Genomic DNA, 23,183 nt, shown 5'->3' with positions numbered 1-23,183 from the left:
AATCTTAAAATCCAATAATTTTTAATGGAGTAAAATTTGGGTCAAATGTAGTAATTTTAGCCGCCGCAGCGACAGATAGAAAGAGAGCAGTCCTTCCAAAATGTCAGATGAGTTAAAAATGTTGAAGAATAGCTGGCAGTTGCATAGAACCAAGTAGAGACTATGTTAAGAAGTAAATTGCGATTTTCGGATCGACCTACAATATCTTTATAGCAAAAGTTTTTCGTTTTTCTTAGTACTTTCTTGTATGTGCAATTCTATCGATTTAACATGGGACTATGAGGAGTAGTAAATCATCACTGTTGAAATCAATGATTGTTAAGACGCATTTCAGGTCATGCCCATATATACCAGATACCAACTCTTAACTGAGCTTTTATCCTATAATATAAATACTACAAGTTTTTATATTTAAGTTATCAGAGAATGTTAGTTATTTTAATAAGGAATTATGCTTCAATAGAACAGTCGCTGGAAAGAAGACCATAAGATAATAACATAACTGGGAGTTAAAGATCCTATAAGAAGTTGGAAGATAGCAATAATTGGTGTATCGTTTATGATACCTCTGTTGAGTAACATAAAATGTTTAACAAGATTAAAGAAATTATGCCTACTCCTCCCTTTTTCTTTTTGGGAACTTTCGAGTCTTTTTAATTTTTATTGTTTTTTTTTTTTTTTGGAAGAGGCGTTTATTTAATAAAAATAAAGGAAGATTTTTCTGTTCAAATTATCTCAAATTCAAAATCCAAAGGCTCTAATAAACAGTTTTTCGAGGTAAAGGTTTAGCTCCCAAGCCGATTACACTAAATTAGAAAGTTTTAAATATTACGCTCATATATCCGAGACCACATGTCGGATTAATTTCATATAATACATGTGCATGCGAAATATGTACTTATGTTAATTTACAAGTGGACATAACCCTTACAAATAGCTAATACAAAAAATTACTGTCATACTACTGATCATCAGTCATAAAAATGGCATTCCACAGAAATATTTATGACTGATGTTATAGAAAAATCGCATCTGTGCTGTGCTTAATGGTTTTTGGAAATAATATAAACTTTCTATACACATTATTAGATGTTTTTAATACTTTAATACAAAGCAAAATAACCTAATTTTCCACAAATTTCAATTTAAGTAAAGTCATAAATATTTATGCTGTCAACACTTTGGCATAATACTGAAAATCATGAAATTCGCATAATTGCCAGAGTCAACAATTTTAAATAAGTTCCACAAAATGTGCGCCCGCAAAACTACGCTTTAACGCCCAAATATATGCTCTGCTCTTCAGCAAGGCAAAAATTCACTTTAACTTCATTAATATTTTTACGATGTGTGCGTGTGCTGCTCTATTTCAACGCAACGCATTTAGCCGTAGTTGGTGGTCACACTTACCAGCTGTGCATTGGCGGTCCATTTTCACGTTATTTGATCACATATTTTTGCCATAAATTGCCAATATTGCGGTCGACCCGGCCAACATTGACCACACTTTATGTTGGCAAAAAGTATTTAACACACACAAACATACAGATAAGTACATTGGAGTGTGTAGGCGACAAGGCAGAAGGCCACAAGTGCCGCAATATTTATTAAATATTTCATGCCGCACAAATTATAGTCACTAGTGTAAAGAAGATGGCATACGCTGTGTTTATGTATGTATGTGTGTATGTGGATTGGTATATACATATATTTACCCAGCGTTCACTTTTGGTAAGAAAAAAGCAGGAAAATTTCTTGCGGTCTACAAATTGCTGCCAATTTATTAGATTGGCCACAAGGCAGCAGTGTAGAGAAGAGCTCTCTGTTTCGGCTTGCTGCTTCCTTATTGACTCTTTAAATAATTTCCTGCATAATTCTCATTTTATAATATATGCATGAATTATTTATTCAATAATTTAACTTATTGACTTCATCAATTTCCACTTCATAAATTCTCTCTTTAACACAAGACATTAAGTCCGAAGGAAATTATGCTTTAAAAAATATTCATAAATTCGGATGTACTTAAAAAAATATTAGGGTGGTTTAGTAACTTGGGAAAAATTATTATCGTTATATCTTGAACATTCACATGATCGAAAATGAGGTACAGATTATGCTTCTATTACTTTAGTATGAACTCGAAAAAAAATAAAATTTATGTTATTTGAGTATTAAAGACCCGCCTTAATAAATACGAATTTTTGTGATTTGATGGTATTGGTATCGATTAAGACTGTGAGAACCACCTTAATGAGTAAATTTGTTCAAAACCCCAATTAAATTTCGGTTTATTCATATTAGATCAGAGTATCTGCATTAAAAGCGTCGTAATACAATTGTTCGCTAAATTAAGTGCCACCTTAATGTGTAGTTGAAAAAATATCTATATTTGTACCTTGGTTTATTAATACTACCTACCAGTTAGTGCCTTAATCGTATTATAAGAATGAAAATATATGCATTTAATTATTTTTGGATCACCTTAATGAATATAAAATTCACTCTATTCATACTGGCATTGACTTAAATGCATTGTAAGAGTATAAAATACACTAATTTAATTTTTTCAGAATCACCCTAATGCGTCAATTTTTGATGAAAATATTGATTTATTTACATATGTATATGTATATTTATTTATGCATAAATATAAATTTATACATATGAACATATATTCGTATTAGCTACTTATTACTGCATTAAGTGTATTTTGAGCTTGAAAAACTCGCTTATTTGAGTTTTGAGAACCACCTTAATGTTTATATGCATTTTTAAAAATATATTTATTAAAAATGTTTTGTCACATAAGCGACAATTTACTGTAATAAATGCTTCGTAAAGCTGAAAGAAGTATTATTTCATTATTTAATGACGCCCCTAATGTGTAAATTTAAATATTAAAAAATATTTTTATTTTATATTGAATGTTCTTATAGTAACCGTTTCGAAAAAAGTCGAAAAACTGAAAACTGTGTTTTTTATATTTTTCAGGACTACTTTAATGCGCATATTTATACATAAACATATTTTTACTTAAATCTCTTGGTAACAGCGCCATAATACTGCATTAAATGCATGGTTATACTGAGAACATTATTATTGAATGATTATTTTTTTAGGACCACCCTCATATTTAAATGCATATTTAAAAATATATGAACTATTCATGTTTAGTCATACAATTACTACAAGAAGCGCTTCGTAAGGCTGAAAAATAGTTTATTTTATTATTTAAGGACAACCTTAATGAGTAAATTCAAATATGAAAAGATACTTTTATTTTTTTTATTCGAATAAGCACCAAATTACAGCACTAAACTTTTCGAAAAAGGCTACAACTTTTTTCACAATTTTTAAGGACCACCTTACCGCATATACTTTCACGTGTACACAAAATTGCATTTTTTATGCATATTTCTTCATATTAGCTTCCGAAGGAGATTACAAAAACTAATTTTTATAATATTTAAGGCTCACCTTAACGTCATCATATACAAAAAACAAATTTTTTAATTCAATTTTTTATCATCGTTTTCATATTAGATTCAAATTGTTGTTTTAATAAAATAATGAATTTTTTAACCAACGCATATATACATACACAAATAAAAAAAAATATGTTTCTTCATAGTAGCTTTCGACAAAGGTTTAAAAACTAATTTTTAAAATATTTAAGCACCGCCCTAATGTACACCTTCCAACATAAAAAACATTTTTTTATTCATGTTTTTTCATATTAGCTTCAAATTACTGCTTTAATAAAATAATGATTATGCCATAAATATTATATGTCGTTAAAAGATTTCACACTCAACTAAATACATTTCAACAACACACACACATACTCATATAAAAATCCGCAATTCGAATAGCTGCGGAAAAATAGACATAAATATCTCATCCTCCATACTTTAAGTCCGTAAAAATAATGGCAGCGCTGTTTTACTTGTTTATGGCCTTAAAGTCAGTTGTTGTTGTAAGATCGTTAAAATAATTTAATGGCAGTGTGAGTTCCCCTCTCAAACGCTCTTCTTCTCTTTTGCACACTCTGGCATATTTATGACTCTTCTTGAGTCAATATTGAAACATAAAAATTTGTTATTTATTATTTGCTCTCTATTGGAAAGCTTTGAGGGGGGAGAGTGAATGATAGCCCTGTAAAGTTCTGCAGATGTGCTGAGGAATGGAAATAGACATCAATTTTCACATCTCTTCGTCTGTACACAAACTTAAGTATGTAGTACGTACGATGGCATATACTCTTCGTTCGGATTGAAGTGGCGTTAAGGAATGCAATCTGCGTTAAGAATTTCGATTAGCTGTTAATGGCGCTTAATGTGGCTGAAGGAATTTGACGAAATTATGGCAACCTTGACTTCAGAGAAACTTTTTTATTCATTCTTAATTTTTTTGTATACCTTTCTACAGTACTTCTAAACATAAAGACACCTTTATAAATCACCAACACTATTTTTATAACCAAAAAATCTAACTCACCGCTCTTGCTTTTTACAATTGCCTACTTTTAGGTGGCTTACAAATCGAAAACAGTCGCGAAGAGGATCAAGGCAAATACGAATGTGTCGCTGAGAATTCAGTTGGCACCGAACACTCGAAAGCAACGAATTTATATGTGAAAGTACGACGTGTGCCGCCCACTTTTTCACGTCCACCAGAGCCCATTAACGAGGTGATGCTAGGAGCAAATTTGAATTTATCCTGCATTGCTGTGGGCTCGCCCATGCCACATGTGAAATGGATGAAAGGTAAGGAAAACGTAATTACTTTTTGTTGAATAATAACATAAAACAATATATTAAAAAAAACATACAAACATAATTTTAAAAAAATTTCACACGCTTTCAGGTGCCCAAGATTTAACACCCGAAAACGATATACCTATCGGTCGTAATATTCTACAACTAACCAATATACAACAGAGCGCGAATTTCACCTGCATAGCGGCATCATCTTTGGGGCAAATTGAAGCGACAGCGATGGTGAAAGTTCAATGTAAGTCGTGCGAAAGCTTTTATGTTATTTGTTATCCAATACTGAAGAAAACCTCTTTGGTTCTAAGCTTTGACAAGCACCAATTCTACTTTACTATGTTTGTATGCTTACAGCACTTCCAGCTGCTCCAACAGATGTGCAGATCTCAGAGGCAACGGCAACCTCAGTTCGCTTGGAATGGTCTTACAAGGGACCGGAAGACTTGCAATACTATGTGATACAGTACAAACCAAAAAATGCAAATCAGGTAAATTGAAGTTAAATAGTGAATAAGAAACACGTCCAAAAAGCTTTCACTAAACTCACTTCAACGACTAAGCTTAAAGCTATCTTACTTATTTGTACAATCAAAATACGAGGTTTAGATATTAATCTGGTATTTCAAAAAAGATTTCATCCAAAAAAATTTAAATTTCACTGCACTAACTTCAACGACGAAGCTTAAAGCTTTCTACTTTACTTATTTGTAAAATCAAAAGACGTGGTTTAGATATTCATAAAAATAAACGCCTCGAGCTTTCGACCGAAATTTCGATAGGCGTGCTTAATTCATAAAATTTTAGCTTTTTATTAGAAGCGCTGAATTCCAAAAAAGCTTTCATCCAAAAAAAATGTTAATTCAATAACATATTTTTAATTCAATAACATCTCTCTTATTTATGCTGAAAGCTTTCATTTAAAGCATATTTCGTCACTGCGAGCCCTTTAATACAAATTTAGTTATTTTATAGTTTAAATCTTACATTTGTAGAAAGAGATTCGAAATCATAAATTAATTTATAATTTCCCTCATCTACTTTTCACAGGCTTTTAGCGAAATTAGCGGCATCATAACGATGTTTTATGTTGTGCGAGCTTTAAGTCCATATACCGAATATGAATTCTATGTGATAGCGGTAAATACGATTGGACGTGGACCGCCATCAAAACCCGAGACTTGTACCACTGGTGAGACAAGTAAGTAAAAAAGACATGTATAAAATTATAATATAAAGAGAACAATTAGACGAACGAAAAATATATACACAAAATCCTGAGCATAAAATTAGTAAAAGTAATTAAATAAGTAAAGAAGAAAATTTAAGGAATAATTATAAAGCTTAGCTTTTAGGGAGAAAATATCGTAAATTTTCTAAGTTGAAAGCTCTGGTAGAAAATTTTAAAAACTACTTGGAAACTGTTTCGTTTATGAAAACAAAAAATTATTAGAGCTTTCGTGAGAGCTTTCACTGTTTTAAAGAAACTTTGTCGGTGGTGAAAAGTTGAAGTTTGTAGATTTTTTTTAATTAAGAGAACTACTTTGTGAGACTAAAACACTTAGAACCATTTGAATAATGAAAGCTCACAGGAAAGCTTAATTTTACAAAACATAATTAACTACTACAATTTCGCAGTAGATTTGTAGAAGTATGCTTTATATATACTAAAAAATTTAGTAAGCAATGAAACCAAACTTTGGATCCTGAAAACTCACATGAAAGCTTTTTCATATAGATATGTAAAATGAAAGCCCACAAGCTTTAAGCTACAGAATGTTATAAACTGATTCACTCTAACAGTAGGTTTTTGTATTTAGCCTTTAAATAAATCAAAAAACAACTTTGGAACATATAATAATGAAAGCTCACAGGAAAGCTTAATTTTATAAGACATAATTAACTACTACAATTTCGCAGTGGATTTATAGATTTACGCTTTATATTTATTAAGAAATTTAGTAAGCAATGAAAACAAACTTTAGATCCTGAAAGCTCACATGAAAGCGAACATGAGTAGCACAATCCAAATACTTTGGCAATATCAAAAGTATCATATTTTCGATAAATTTTACTTCACTTAGATATAATTTTTCATATAGATATGAAAAATGAAAGCTCACATGAAAGCTTTAAGCAACAGAATGTTATAAACCAATTCACTCTTACATTAGGTTTCTGTATTTAGGCTTTAAATAAACTAAAAAACTTTGAAATATTTGAATAATGAAAGCTCACTTTTGGTAATCGAACCATAGTAACACAATCTCACAGTAGATTTTCAGACTTAAGTACCAATATGTTAAGGAATTATTATTAATTTTGGATTATTTTAATTGTGAAAGCTCACATGAAAGCTTATTTTAATAGGATATGGTTAACTGATCAGCTAGCACAAAAATAGATTTGCAGATTCAGGTTTTGAATTAATTAACAAACTATATAAAAAAAAAAACTTTGGTTGATTTGAATTATGAAAGCTCACTCGGCAGCTTGAAAAAATAGAACATTAGTAACAATTTCACAGTACATATATTTAGGTTTTCAATATTTTAAAAAATATATGCAAACAACTTTGAGATTTTTTTTTAATAACTTAAAGCTCCGAAAACTGCAGTTATTTTAACTAATATAAAAGCTATTTCAGCCACATATCAATGCTCATTTGTATAAAGACATTTTATATATCATAAGTATTGTATATAACATATATATTTGTATTTTTGAAAGAGCTTTTTAAAGCTCTGCCATTTATTAAAAACCAATTCGCTTTGAAATGTCATTAATGAATGCATTTGTTTCTTCTTCTTCTTCTCTTTTCAACCCTCTAACTTATTAACATGCTGTCTTTTAAAGGATTTTTCTAACAATTTTTCTATTGTATTTTATATTAGTTTTTGTTGTTTGTTTGTTACCTAGCGTTATGTGGACTTTTTTGTTACTTCGTTTTCTCTGAAAAAATAAAAGCTTTTGTGTTTGAAGTTTTGAAAGTTTTGCGATATTTTTGAACGTGTTCTAGCTACTCAAATCAATTTCTCTTTCTCTCTCTGTTCCCATTTTGTTTTTGTGTTCTTTCATTCATCGCTCGCTATCATGGACTAACAACAACAACAACTCAAAATAACTGATATCCCCAATAAACTAAAACGAAAAATCATAGGCGATTTCACATTCGGAGGTGCAAGTAAGTGTAATTTTCCATACTAACATAAAATTTTAAAAGCAAAAACAAAAACATTAAAGACATTTTCATGCATTTATATTTGAGGAGTTTAATTTTTTGCTTTAATTTTTACTTGCAATGCATAAAAGCTCGTTTAAGGCAATAGGTGCTTAAGTTCATTAAGAGTTAGTTTGATATGTGCAAAGCTCACGCAAACGATGTTGAAATTGAAATAAATTGAGAAAACATAAACGTTTGAGTTTCCGGTGCTGCCGATGTGTGTGTGTAAGTGTGCTTGTGATTAACTTTATACCCTGAACACAGGGTATATTATATCTGGCATGAACTTTGTAACAGTCCGAAGGAAACGTCGGAGACACTACAGAAATGATCAGAATGACGATCTGAGTCGGTTTAGCCAGGTTCGTCTGTTCCCCCCGTCTATCTGTATATACGCGCACTTAGTTTTGAGATATCGCTCTAAAATATTCCACATAGCCTTTCCTCCTAAAGAAGAGGCTGGCATTTTGGATCAGACCGTATCAATCCAATTCAAGTCCTTATATAAAAAACTTTTTAGTTTACAAGATATCTTCAAGAAATTTGGCATAAGATATTATTATAGACAACGCTGACATATGTGAAAAAATGTTTGAGATCGGACTACTATAACATATAGCTGCCATACAAACGGACCAATCCAAATGAAGTTCTTCTATAAAAAACTTCTTTATTTAACAAGGTATCATCATGAAATTTGGTATAGGATATTATTCTAGAGAACGCTAAAATATGTGAAAAAATTTTCAAGATCGGACCACTATAGCATATAGTTGCCATACAAACGGACCAATCCAAATCAAGTTCTTGTATAAAAAACTTCTTTATTTAACAAGATATCATAATGAAATTTAGTATAGAACATTTTTCCAGGCAATGCTAAAATATATGAAAAATATTTTGAAATCGGACACCTATAGCATATAGCTGCCATACAAACCAAACTAGCGAAATCCAGTGTTTGTATGGAAAACTTTTTCATTTAATGAGTTATATTAACCAAATTGGGAATAAAATATTTTTCTAAGCAATGCTACAATCTCTGGGAAAAAATTTCAAATCGTTTCACTATATCATATAGCTGCAATACAAACTGAACAATCCAAATCAAGTACTTGTATGGAGATTTCCTTCTTTTTGACGGGTATTCTAGCTACGGTGCAACTGCAGTTAACGTTATTCTTGTTTTTAAGTATTCTTCATTGTATGTGCGCTAGCAGACATTACTACCCCTGAAAGCATGCTATAAAACGTTCAGCGATATCAATTGCGCCATTTAAGTTGTAATTTTCACGACGAGCAATCAGTTGGCGGAGTAACGGTATGCAGGAAGTACACACACAGACACTTACATATGTATGCAGTCAATGCATGTGCCAAGTGTGGTTATAAAGCGGTACGAATGCAACAAAGAAATGTAGATAAAAACGTATAAACGTTAAACAATTTCAATAACAATCGAATTGCAGGCGTTACGATTGCGAAAAACCAACACACAGACACTGCAGTAGAACCGAACCGAACATAGCATAGCATAAGTGAATTGCACTGCATTTTTATGCGCACTCACCTTATGCAGGCATATTCCTGCACACGTTGCCACGCATACATATGCATTTATGTCGAAAGTTTTCCGCACCTGCCAAGCAGAAAGGTAAATGTAAAGTTTAACAAGTGTTTTTTTGTTTTTGTTATAAAAAAATTTTAAATGCAAAAAAAATTGTTCAAGAATTCACTGCCGCCACGTTCCATTTATAAAGCACAGGCAGCTTTACATATTTTCCACTTTTCATTGCATACTTTTCGGTGCTCTAGCACTTTCAGCCAGCGTGGCCAGCTGCTGCCGCTGCGTTTATTGACGCATATCATTGTGGAATTGTAAAAACGTAACAACAGCAGCGCCAACTAAAATTTCACCGCGAAAAGCAGGCGGATATAAAGAGAAATTTTTAAAAAATAACATTTTGTAAAATTTCAATACGCTCTCACATATGGTATAAACTATTATGAAATATTGGCGCTATGTCGGCGTAAAACACATAAAGTGTCTTTGTAAACTTCTGCACTTCGATATTACAGACGGCGCGAAACAAACCGGAAGTGCTATTGGCGGCAGTGGCGAGCAAGCTGTTGTTTTTTCACTGTGGCGCAAAGCAATAAACTGGCGGGCTTAACTAAATGGAAATTTGTGTTTTTTATTCAAAATATATATATTTTTTTTTAATATATGTAAGTAATTTAGAAAGAATTAATGTGTTCTATAAATGTGAAATTTTGCAAGGGATCCAAGTATTGTGGCCAACATCCATGATCCACCAACATCTTGTATAGAACTTAACTGAAATTATCTCTCCAATAATAGTACGACAATCCATGATAGTAAGTACGTCTATTATCTCTTTACCAATATTACATATCATCATCGTCTCCAGAATTAGTTTAACGATTCTAACGACCCAAGCGTATTTCAATCTCACGACTATCATAGAAATAATTGTGTATTCTTAAAATTAAACTCCCCATGAAACTAGGCATTTTTAGTACCAATCGGTAGTGTGGAATGGACACAGTAGCCACCTTGGTAGTATTCGAGGTCCATATAAAACCTTTGCCGTACTTTGGATGCGACACTCAGTTGCAATGCAACGCCACATTCAACTGACAAAGTGTCAATTCTTCCCGCATTCGGGTTTTCACCACAACCACCACGATACTCCCCGAGGGAGCAGTCCGCATTAGCAGCTTAGAGCGAACTCCAAAGACTTCTGGTCCCCGTAGTACCAGAACTATGTCTCCGGTCGAACCTCGTAGCCGAAACTACTACCAGTTGAGCTTTCATACTGTTCGTTACTAGTGACCAGAGGTTGGACTCCATAGGCACATTCCACGCATACACCATTCACACAAGAAGCTAGCCTTAATTCCCAGTTAAACTCCGGGCAGCGCCCCACAAAACTCCACGACGTATCAGGTAAGTGCCTCTGATGCACAAATGCATTCAGTGGCCTATGCGCCGTAAGCAAAAAACCCAGACTCAGACAGAATCTGAAGGCTGGGTTATCCTCAACAAACCTCCCGGATGTACTTGTAAGTCACTCGGCCGTTAGGACTATTGTTCCAACGAGCCTAGAAGCTTCCAGCTTCCTAGATATCCCTCCCTTTTCACATCATCATTCCGCAGCAATGACCCACGCACGCCTCTTCTTAATCTGAATGCAACAGAACGCTATATGACAGTCAGGTCAAGATCGGGTGCACCTAACAACATCTGCATAGCATCCGTTGAGACGTTGCGCATACAGACAAACAAGATTGTGAGAACAACACGACGTCCGAAGCCCCAATCATTCCGCAAAATGCGTCGTACCTTGCCAACGGTTACCTGCAGTCGATCCTTCAGATTGGGCAAGTGTGGAATAAAACACTAATAATAATTTTGATGTGACATTTGCTCCGTTTTCCAGTCAATAGGGCCACCGTCTAAGCTATAAGGCGGATGGGGTAAAACTTCCAAATAGCTGTTTCCCAAATAGTTTTCATCCGGCCTAGCAACTTCATGTTCCCGAATATTGTCATGTTGGAAAATTATTGCCTCGTGTAGTCGCAAATTCATGGAGTTTCTCAGCAATAGTTCGCTTTAACTTGATAAGTTGTTGTCTGTAGCGTTCTCAAATAATGACTCTAACCGGTTTTAGCAGCTTACAATACAGCAAGCCCTTCTAACTCCTTCAATTACTGAGCATTATCTTGGCATCATATATATTAGGCTTTGTTCAGGTTGACAAGGTTTCATATATGATTTTTTGTGTGGTGGATTGTCGTAATATATACTTTTTTCATCACCAGTCTCAAACTTCCCTCAACGTTTATGGACTTCAATATATATTTATCATAACCAAATCGTTTGATTTTGATTATATGCTGCTGTTTTGAAACGTTTTAAAAAGCCTGCATGGGTGACTACCAAAGATTCAGTGGTCTGTTGGGCTTCTTGTGGGCTTCTTCATCGAGTAGTGCTTCTAGATGCTCATCTTCAAACTGTTTGGCCGCCAAGGACGTTATCCCACTTCCAAACCAAAATCACCACTATTAAAAAGTGTAAATCAATATTGGCATGCTCGCTTATCTAGAGCATGTTCACCATAAATATCCACCAAAATACGATGAATTTCGGCTGAGGTTTTCTTTATATTAAAGTATTGAGGAAGAACTGTCCTCAAATTCACTTTTTTAGGCATAAAGTTCGACACTCAAAACGTGTTAAAAATCATTGTAGATCGCTGCAAATAGATAGCGTATATTGAAAAAGTTTTCCAACGCATGTTTGGAATATTGCAACAACTAAATAATAATGAAGTGACAGAATCTCCTGGCAAACCGCCACAAACATAGTTGTAGACCCAATATAAAAGTAACTGCTCAGAAGTACAAATAGTTTGCATGTTTAGTTTTTAATGTTACATATATAAAATATATATCCAAATGATATTCAAATCCAAAAAAAAGAAAGGCCTCACTTCCGAGGCTGTTTTCTTCCTTTCATTGAGGGTGTTGTTTACGTGGCTGGTCCCAAATCGAGCGCACAACCCTGGGTAGGGTTGTTTCACCTTTTCACTTTAGCTCGCCTTCAAACAGGTGTTTTTGGGCTACCCAGAGGATACTTGGTCTAAGAACGGAAGTCGTGAGCTGCTTGAGCTACAAATATAGTAGCCAGCTCAAGTATAATGGCAACTATAATACAGTATCCTTCTTCAATAGGAGGGTTAAATTTAAACTGTTGTTACTAATTGATGGATAGTGTGTTAGAGAGCATTTTGAAGAATCTTTCTTTTTTCTTTAATAAAACTTCTGAGATACATCTTGAAAAAATCTACTCTCAAAATTGAACTGCCATATAATGATCTGTAACTTAATTTTACTAATTTGAATCCTAAAATAAAGATACTTAATGAATAATTAGCATATTTAAAGCGTTTCTAGATTTCTGTGCCATACCTTTAAACAAATATATTTAAGTATGTACATATATGTGCATGCACGCATAATTATAAACCACAGTACAAGCAGTGATTATCGAAAAATATCGAACGGCCGACAAAGCTTATACTTTACATTGTTATGCGTATTACAGGCATGAATGAGCGCAGTTACATGTATGTATGTGTATACCTATAAACTTGTATATTTTTGAACATTTATGTGCGTAATTGCACAGCAAAGGCAGAACTTCAGCAACGGAAAAAAAGCCAAGCAAACAGCCAAAGTAAAGTAATCGAAGCAATTGTGAGAGTTGAGCAGCTGAAGCAACAGCATCCGGACGGCAATACCAAACCTACTGACACACATACAAGTTCATGGCAGACTGCAACTAATGTGCAGCAAGCAACAAATGCACAGAGCGAAAGGCACGTACCGACGAGTATGACGGTCAAAGCAAAGCCATGTATGTAATACAAACATACATATGTATGTAAAAATGCATATCTGTATATAGTATATGCATATGAGTGTGTGCTATATGCATATGTGTGTGTGCTATATGCATATGTGTGTTGAATTGCTCTATGATTTTATGAGGCAGCGTCCGTCGGCCGACATCAAGTGCGCAATTTTATTGGCACAATTATCCTTATCGCTCGCCGATGCTGTTGTCGTAGCTGAGAGCAGCAGGCATACATATGCTATGTATAGATTATATGTGTATTTGTATGTTTGTAAATCTTTATGCATTTGCTGCTTCATTTCATTTTTTGCTATTATGAGCTTTAGGGTGGTCGTAAAAAAATTAAAAATTGAAACTGAAAAAAAAAATTTATTAAAAAAACAATAAAAATACGATTATTTACTGTCATATTTTTCGATTTTCATAAAATATATATAATTTTTTTTTTAATTTTAAATTTCAAAATTGAAATAAAAAAATTTTAAAATTAAATAAAATAAAAATAAGATTATTCCCAGTATTTTTTTTTTAGTTTCCAATTCCAAGTTGTTGGTTATCCTCGATCTATACCACTGTCCATTGACAGGGTTTGCTTAAAAAAGTTTTCGATAAAAAAAATTTAATTTTTTTAACCAAAGAAAAATTATAGTTTGAAATAAATCACTTAAAAATGTTTCCATTTCCATGACTTTTGCTTTACAAAAAAAAAAATATTTGTAAAGATTTCTCCTATAATAAACATAACCAAAAGCTTCAACTCATAAAACAGCTTTTAAATTAAAGAATAAAGTTAGCATTAAAACAATTTCAAATATTTTTCATACTTCCTTCATTTGCGGTGATATAAAAAATAAAAAAAAAAATTCGAAAAATTTTAATTTTTTATAATTTCCGCCCACCCTAATGCACATTTCAAAAAGCACCAACACGCATCAGCAGCGCCTGCATTGATAGCATGCATTTCCGTTTAGTCGTTAACTGCATCCCTCACCCTCCCACACACACACACAACACAACACACTCTTCAACAGCGCTCTCACTGTCATCCAAAGCTTAGGCCAAACGCTCCTCATCCTCCCCATCTTGTACGCAAATATACAAATTCGTTCAACTTTTCTTTGACATGCACGCTACTTAAGCATATCGATTTCCTTCCTCTACTCCGTCACTCATCCCTTTCACTGCCTTTTAGGCACATAAGCCGCTTTGCTGTATTAGTGTTTTGTGCTTAAAGTTTTCGTTCGATTTTATGCTTTCGTTGCTCTGCTGTTTCGATGATTGCATTTTGATTTTTATTTCAACATTTTTGCTATTGTTGTAATCTATAAATTTGCCTACAGTGGTGTTGTTGTTTTGTTGGATTTGTTCGCCGTTTTTTGCTTCACTTGTTCTCGCTTCTTCGCTTTTTTGTCTCTCACTTTTTTGTGGTCTTGTATCATTGCTTATCTTTTTTATAACTGTGCATACAACTCGATACTCAATACCAACCAATTTGAAACTTTCAGTTATATTCGTCCTATCTACTTTTTCTGTATGGTTCTATCACTTTTCATTAAATATTGGTAACTTTTGTTCGCGCAGCTAAAAGCATCGCTCCCTTTCTCTCATCCACTGTTTCTGCTTTGTTTGGGAAACCGCCACCTAACTCTCTGCCTTTCTCTCCTCCTCTAGTCTCTTTTTCTTGGCGATCCAATACCTAACCCTTGCGTCACCCTACCCTCACCTGCTGTCGGCAACCCAAGGCTATAATAGCCATAAACAATTGTTGCCCAGCTTATTTGCTACTTTTTGTCGACAGTTGGCAACGCTTGCCCAGCTGCTCACGTACTCGCATTATTTCTGCCCGTACAACGCAGAATTTACGTTACCTTTAGTCGCTGCTACACCGCTGGGATTACCGTTGTTACATTTTATTGGCAGTGATACTGCAATTTTGGCCTCCACCGACTCAGCCCAACACTTTATTTTGTGTATGTACTTATGTCCATGTTTTTTATCTCGTCATGTTTTGGCTCTTCCTGCCGCGGTTGATGTTCGCGCTTTTTGCTTTAATTTTTCGGTATTTTTTCTAACCTTTTTACTTTGCCAAAAACTAATTTTTTCTGTGGCTTTTCATTGCAATGACACAGCGGTTTGGCGTAGTTAATTAAATTTTTTTCTGGTCACCTTCGCTGATGCGTCGTTTTATGGAATTTATGTAAAGCTTTTGATAATTAAAAAGTTAGTCATCGAAATTTTTTTGTTGGCGGTCATTTTTGGCCGCAAGAGAAAAGATGGCTAATTAAATCTTGGTGGCTATTAAAGTTTTTTTCTTAATATTCTAACTTTACGGTAATTAAAGCAAAACAATTTGACAAGGAAGTACCTGAAATATTTTCTTTTAATTTTGCGCAATATTTTTGCCAACCCTTTGATAGAGTTGAGTAAGACTTTTTCTTAGAAGTAAAGTTTTATTTTAGAAATAAATTTTATTTTTAATTTAGTTAAACTAGGGACTAGTTCGTATATATACAGACAGACAGACAGACGGACATGGCTAAATCGACTCAGCTCAACATACTGATCATTTAAATATATACTTTCTAGGGTCTCCGACGCTTCTTTCTGTGTGTTACAAACTTCGTGGTAAACTTAACTTTACCCTGTTCAGAGTTTAAAAAGCTTATTCAAAGCTCTAATTCAAAACTTTCACCACCTCACTATCCTGAAAAATATTTTCAAACAACAAAATGAAGTTTTTAAAATATTAAATTTTTGATCCCGTCAAAACTAATAACAAAATATTCAAAGCTCTTTAGGTTTCAGTGATACGAAAAGCTTTTGGAAAAATTCATCTCCGGAAAGCTTTCCCAAGGTTCCAATTCAAATGACGTGTTTTTGATTCCGTCAAAAATAATAAAAAAATAGTCAAAGCTCTTTAGGTTTCAGTAATACGAAAAGCTTTTGGGAAAATTCAACTCGGAAAAGCTTTCCCAAGGTTCCAAGTCAAATTACGAGTTTTTGATCCCGTCAAAAATATTAACAAAATAGTCAAAGCTCTTAATGTTTCAGTAGTACGAAAAGCTTTTGGAAAATACCAGTTCTGAAAAGCTTTATCAAAGCAATTCGATAAGATTTCCAATATCAAAATATGCTTATGAACGAATAATTTGAAATCCAAAGATCTTCCGCGGCAAACTTGACGTCCATTTCAAGCGAAATACTCTTCACTATAACCATAACCTCATTGTTTCTACTACAAACTGCTCGAAAACGAACCCAATTTCTCAGTAAATAACAAAAACTTAAACGACATACTTACGCGCCACCACTACATTCGCCGAAGCTCGTGCATAAATGTCTTTCAGAATTTGCAACCACAAATTGCTGGTAAAAGACCAACAAACGATCAAAGGCATCAACGGCAATAACAGCTACAACAACAACAATAGCGTTTACAAATCACTAGCATTAGGACTGTTAACGCTATTAAAGAGTCCTTTTCGGTGGCTTAGTGTACAAAGCGGTGTTGCTGAAGCCGAACCTGTTACGTAGCATATGAGGTCTTGCCGATTACGAAGCCGCAGAACACTTCGCACACACACACGCACACATACTATTGTCGCATGCCACTTCATTTCATCAATATAACAGTGCGGTAGCACAAGTGTAACTAATCACTACCCCGAGGAGACCGACGGCTTTACGCAACGCCATCGACGAAAATCGTTGAAATTGCAACCAATGCGGCCAGTTCAAGTAACTAGAGCATTTTGCGGGTTTCCTCATATCGTAAGTGTAAGCAGCTACTGGATGCGGGCGGCACAGTGTTCGCTGCTTAGTTGGAACTACAATTTTTTATTTCAAATAATTACAGGAGCATTTCATGAAGCAGTGTTTTGGTTCGGCAAAGGTATCACTGCCGTAACGTTTCGACATCGGTCTATAAAAGCTGACCGATTTGCGTGTGACAAGATTTTTATGTCCAATAAGAACCACAACGATTTCGGCAAGATGAACTTTGCTAATGGCAAGTAGTTCAGTAGAACTCCTGCGTTCTACTCCAGGCCAGAAGGATCTCGCAGTTGCACATGAGCTGTACGTCGACCAACGCCTGCTGAGCACACGCGAGATACAAGAAGACAGCAGAGATGTTACTTTTTCTCACTCCAATGTGAATGATCACGGGTCTTCCCCCTCTGGTAGCTCAACTGCTTTTCAGCTTCCTTCAATTACGCACGAACCAGGCACTCAAAGTGCAGGCGGCTGCAGAGGGGACAGCAAGACGAGTTTTATTAAATAAATATTATTACGTAATAACATTTGGTATATGTAACTATGTATTTTCAAACATCAGAAGCTGAAAAAAATTTCGGGATCCCGAAGAAAATATTCAAAAACCCTAAAATTAGTTATAACGCGAAAATAATACATAATATAATTTGAAACGAAAAATTTACATCGGGATCCCGTTTGATTGGTGTGTCCAATTCGGGATTTTGTAGGAAAAATGTTCAAAAAATAGTTTTTACAACGCTAACATAATAACATTTAATTTTGTAACAAAAAAGTTACATCCGGGATCCCGTTTTATGAATACTTTTCTGGATTCGGGATCGTATTAAACGGTAATATTTCGAAAAATATATTTGAAGGTCATAAAAATTGATTTTATTAATAATCATAATCCCGATCCTGTTTTATCGGTGTATCCAATTCGGTATTTTGTTGAAAAATAAATAAATAAATAATAAAGCTGATAATGAAGTACCTTGTATTGTATTGAGGGAAAAACATTTCTTGACGACCTCTACTGCCGCTCTACTGTCGAAATCATTCATTCTCACCTCTCTGCAGAAATGCCTTAATGGCAGCCATGTCTGCCTGAAAAATACTAAGGTGTTTAAGCTTGGCAAAGGAGTCCCAGTCCAACCCTCCCTCCTAGCTTCGACTCTTACTATGTACTGTAAACCAAAAACCTTGCAATTTTTGAAAATCCTAATCTGGATTTCACTTTAGCGTGTAAATACTGTGGCAGTCGAAAGCAAGCGTACTGGCTGCTTTTCAGCCGATTTCTTCCGCCTTCACTTCGAGTTTTACATAACGACAGTTACACGTCCGACTTGTAGTGTTTGCCACCATTTCCTTTGTTGTTGGATTACGGGTTTTTCTATTGTTCTCCTCGTTTGTTGTTGCTGTAGAGCGTATGCGTCGCTTACTTGCGGTCGCGTCGCCTCAATGCCGGCAATTACAATTTTCGTCATTGCCTTCATAGAGCGAGTGCCAGAATCTGAAGCTGTGCGGGCACATTTTTGGAGCAGTTAAATTTCACACGGCAAGCGGGCTTACAAAAGCACAACCGTTACACTGTTCCATTCGTATGTAATACTATGTGTATGTGAAGAGGCTACTTCTTCGTCGTGGCGTCTTCCTAACAGCCCCAGTCATTGTAATCATTCCCGGATACTGAAGTGAGCAAATGGTTCATTGAATATTTTACACCGTTACACAGCCAAGCTGCATATTCCTAGACTGCTGCTTGATAGCAAGCAAGCAATGAGGCATTGAATAACGGTACTAAGTGTTACATGCCAATTCCATTTTCTGATCGACCAGCATGCATTTAAGAATGTCATTGTTATTGTTGTTTTTGCAATGTTCATGTTGTTAGTGCTGGTTGTTGTAGTTGCTGCTGCTGCTTTTATGCATGCCGCATTTCTTTTTTTTTTTCTTAGTGGCCTTAGTGCTTTTTGCCGAGAGCCAATCAATAAAATACCATTTTACCTATTTTCTAAACGAAATTTCTCTCTTCACTGCACGCATATACGCACGCAAATTCCTAAATAGGATGCATATGTACATATGTATATGTGAGTTGTAGCAAGTGCCTCATTCTCAAAGTGTCTTATATGCTTTAAATATAAGTAACCATATTTCAAGGCAGCAGTTATTTCTAACGGGTTTTTATTAAAAATTTGTGGGAAAAATTTTGCAAAATCCACTCAAGGCTTTTCGAAAACTAAATAAAGTTAGCAGTGTTAGCCGATTTCTGATTTAATTTTTTTTAAGTACATGTTCTTCAAGTATAAATAACACGATCGCCGCGGCTGGTTAAATAAATAAAACCCGAGAATCCTAATTTTCGACCACTACTGAGACAACTTCATTTATTAACTTCAGCTTCATCGAAGAACAAAATTTTCTTGTGAAAATTGGCAACAGTGGTCATCTCGTTTCGGAACGTTGTTCCGGAATAAGTCTGATGAAATAGCATACCAAACTGAGTGTAAACAGGTAACAGCTGCCAAAAGACCAACTGCGCAAAAGGTATTGCCTCATTGAAAATCGTTCATTAAATGACAGTGCATGAAGTGTGAAGGCACCCTCGTAAAGACCTTACATTGACTACATCGCACTGCTGAAATTTTGTAGACATCCATTCCTGTCTATTTTGCATTCATGGTGTAAGATTAGCAAGTCAATTGGAAAGTCCGCGAACTACCATAATAATACACATTTGTGTGGCAAAATTCGTTTTTTTTGTATTCAACATAGTTTCTTTTAAAGATGATACACTATATTTTATAATAATATAGTTCCCTTTAAAAATAATACACTGATTTTGTTGTTCGATTTGTCCTTTGCTTCAAAATGGGCCTCAGCTTCGATGATCACTCCTTCATTCGACGAAAATTTCTTCCCAGCGAGCATTCCCTTAAGATGAGAGAACAGGAAATAACCTCTAGGGGCCAGAACTGTGGAATACGGTAGTTACGAAAGCAACTCGAAGACCACTTCAAGAATTTTTGCCATCGTTTTCACTTGTAAGACGGTGTATTCTCTTGGTGAAAGAGCTCTTTCTTTTTCTTCTTTTTCGTCGATTTCATACTAACACTATACATTAGTCGCTGTTGATGGCCCTTCCTTCTTCAAGGTAGTCAGTAAACAGTATTCCATGCGCATCCCAAAATGCGGACACCAAAACCTTACCAGCCGACTGTTGAGTTTTTCCAGACTTTGAATCGTGTGCAATCCAGTCAGATGACTGTGTTCAGAGTGAGATGATGGAGCCATGTGTCATCCATTGCCATATGTCTATGCAAAAACTCGGTTTATTACGCTGAAACATCTCCTAACACTTCTCCAAATCATCAACTCGTGATAGTTATAGGTCAAACAGGCACCCACTTTGTAAAGAGTTTTCTCATACCAAAATATTTGTTCATTATATGATGTCCTAAAGACATTCATTTCATGATGGAGCCAACATTAACTAATTTAATGTTATTTAGTTATATTTCAAAAATAACTTATAAATTCGCTTTCCCCCGGTCCGATCTTCTCTTTACCTTATTCTAATAGCTCACAAAAACTCATTTCAATATACGCACTCTTTCGTCCACGAATGGTAAAATTAATGGGAAAACACTTAAAACTTGAGGTGGATAGCTAACTCGCTTTCGGTCCTGACATTCATTAATTTGGTTAGAATTTAAATCGAATCAAAGTACTATCTTAACTAGTATATATCCTCTATAGCATTCTAACTTTTGCTTTCGTAAGATCTCCTTCATATTAAGGAATTAAATATCTCTTTTGCATTAAGAAAATATTCATCTCGCGGGGCTCATTTTAATATTATTTTTATTTTTTGTTATGCCCAGCTACTTGAGTTTCATACATTTTCTTTCAGCTCAAAATGCGAATAAGCTATAGGATCACTTATGATTAAGAGACTTTGACTTGCTAGGGGGTCGAACGGATGCTGTGGTGCCTTATGCTTTTGTTTTTTTTAATTTTGTTGGCTTTTTTGAATATAATTGCTTTTTTCCTATCACATACCTCAAACCTATTTTTCATTTTAAATTTTATATACACAATTGTGGCGCTCTGGTCAAAATATTTATAAAGCCTTCATTTATGAACGAGTTTCATTACTTTTTTTTTAGTATGAAAATGAGTTTCACTCAGAAACAATATTCATGATTTTCTTTGCAATAAATTATAACACATTTTGCCACAACTTGAAGCTTTCAGCGCAAACTTTCCTATACATAATGGCATACTTAAGCAGGAAGCAGAGAGTGCCTAGAAATGCCTAAAAATAGAAAATCAAGCAAGTAAAACTCTCAGTTTGCATGCTGGAGAGATACCAAAGCACATCTCAACAAACACATTGTACACTGTAAGCATACTGAACTTATTGGGGCCCCCTAACGCCACTGCAATGTATGAACGCCTGAACTAATCCAACTGATCAGGTGGCAACGGCGTACGTGCATCGACAAAAAGGCAACAAAGCAATAGTGCACCAACGGCTCGCAATATGCAGGCGGCCAGGCACAGTTACCAATTTGGTCCGACCACGCAGCGAGCTACCAAAGATAAAGCTTTAGTGCGGGTGCCATTTGTACACTTGGACGCGTTCGATATGCCTGCATGCGAGGCACACATGTTGGCCAGCAGCACGCATTATCAATAGTCAATGGTAACAACCAGGTGCCTGCTTACCTGCCTAGTTGTGCTCTGCCAGTAAATATGCTAGCTTAGCGATGAGCTATACTTATAGTACTGCAGAAGTTTGGCGTAGAAAATGCAGTTTATCGGGGAGTGGTGTGCACATATGCACGTGCCTAGTTCTGTTTAGATGACGGTCATATGAGTTTTGCAAGCATTGTTTCGGCTTTAAAATGGGCTTGTGGGCGAAATGAAGAGATGTTAAAGGCACTATTTTTTTTTTTTTTTTTTAATTGAGTATATTGGTCAGTCGAAAAAGTCTTTTCGTATTTCTAATCAAGCTTCAACTTATTTTTTATATTTATACTAATAAATAGATAAACAAATATGTACCATTTTGGTCGATCACTTTTTACCACTGTTGTATTTACAACAGTATATCTTTCAGGGACTAAAAGTCGATTCTATTATACGATATATGAAAGGACCTAAGCCGCGTTTTTCATTGCATACTCGTTGCGTCCCAAACGTAATTTTTAGCCGACGTTAAGTGTTGAAGTTTAAAGAAACTTTCCTTGACAAACAAATTTAAAATTCTGAATACATTTTCGATATAAGAACCTTTTAAATAAATACTCATAAGCTCCTTGTAATAAATCTCCAACCTCCTTCAACTTCAAATAAGAATCAACCCATAAGCTTTTTGTAGTAAATGTCGTAATCCTGATCTGCAGCAGGACCTCCGAAAAAAGATTTCAGACGGCAAGGACAATTTTTTTGCTTAAAAAAAATAATAAAAATGGTTGATAACAGGTCAATCAAGGTACAGGCCAAAATTTTGATTTTTTAGACGGGACGGTTTCCCCAAAAAAAAATTTTAAATCGTTTCTTGTGGAAAAATTTACCTTCAGGGTGGCTTAAAAAATCGAAATTATTATCAAAAATTATTCCCTCGATCATTTGCTGATTAATACTATATCTGAGAGTTCGTGTCGTGTCGACCCTTCAAGTCATTTCGCAGAAATCTGGAATCTCTGAAGACAGTATTTTGAGAAAAACACGTTCAATATTGTGTGAGCCGGGTTGAGCATAATCGTACAAATAAGTTCATATTTCGAAATAATTCGCCAGATCAACTTAAAATTTTCGGGGATTATTCTCAAATTTATGTACATATTTACATGCAATGTACTTGTATATGCCTAAAGAAGTAGATAAAACCCCTTAAAATACCAAATATCAACTTTATTGAAGTAGTATGGTGAAAAATGTTTTAAAATGGTTAAATATCAATACAAAAATGGTAATA

The 23,183-nt window shown here is 34.6% G+C and overlaps 1 protein-coding gene across 9 annotated transcripts in view; it reads left to right on the top strand.

Annotated features, from left to right (window-relative positions):
* Positions 1-23,183, top strand: part of LOC105229710 (tyrosine-protein phosphatase Lar) — a 907,083-nt gene that overhangs the window by 784,815 nt on the left and 99,085 nt on the right. For 5 of the 9 annotated variants that reach the window (XM_049458860.1, XM_049458872.1, XM_049458877.1 and 2 more), the window contains 5 exons: positions 4,533-4,769; positions 4,870-5,016; positions 5,130-5,263; positions 5,823-5,973; positions 7,933-7,956. In XM_049458860.1, the coding sequence (XP_049314817.1) occupies positions 4,533-4,769; positions 4,870-5,016; positions 5,130-5,263; positions 5,823-5,973; positions 7,933-7,956 (693 nt within the window). The remainder of the gene's footprint in view (positions 1-4,532; positions 4,770-4,869; positions 5,017-5,129; positions 5,264-5,822; positions 5,974-7,932; positions 7,957-23,183) is intronic. The other 4 variants (XM_049458887.1, XM_049458865.1, XM_049458898.1 and 1 more) reach the window with 2 other exon arrangements.

This window comes from Bactrocera dorsalis, chromosome 1 (genome assembly GCF_023373825.1).
Source record: "Bactrocera dorsalis isolate Fly_Bdor chromosome 1, ASM2337382v1, whole genome shotgun sequence".
NCBI classification, from domain to species: Eukaryota; Metazoa; Arthropoda; class Insecta; order Diptera; family Tephritidae; genus Bactrocera; species Bactrocera dorsalis.
The sequence above is the reverse complement of the archived record's forward strand: the minus strand, read 5'-3'. Positions and strand labels throughout refer to the sequence as shown.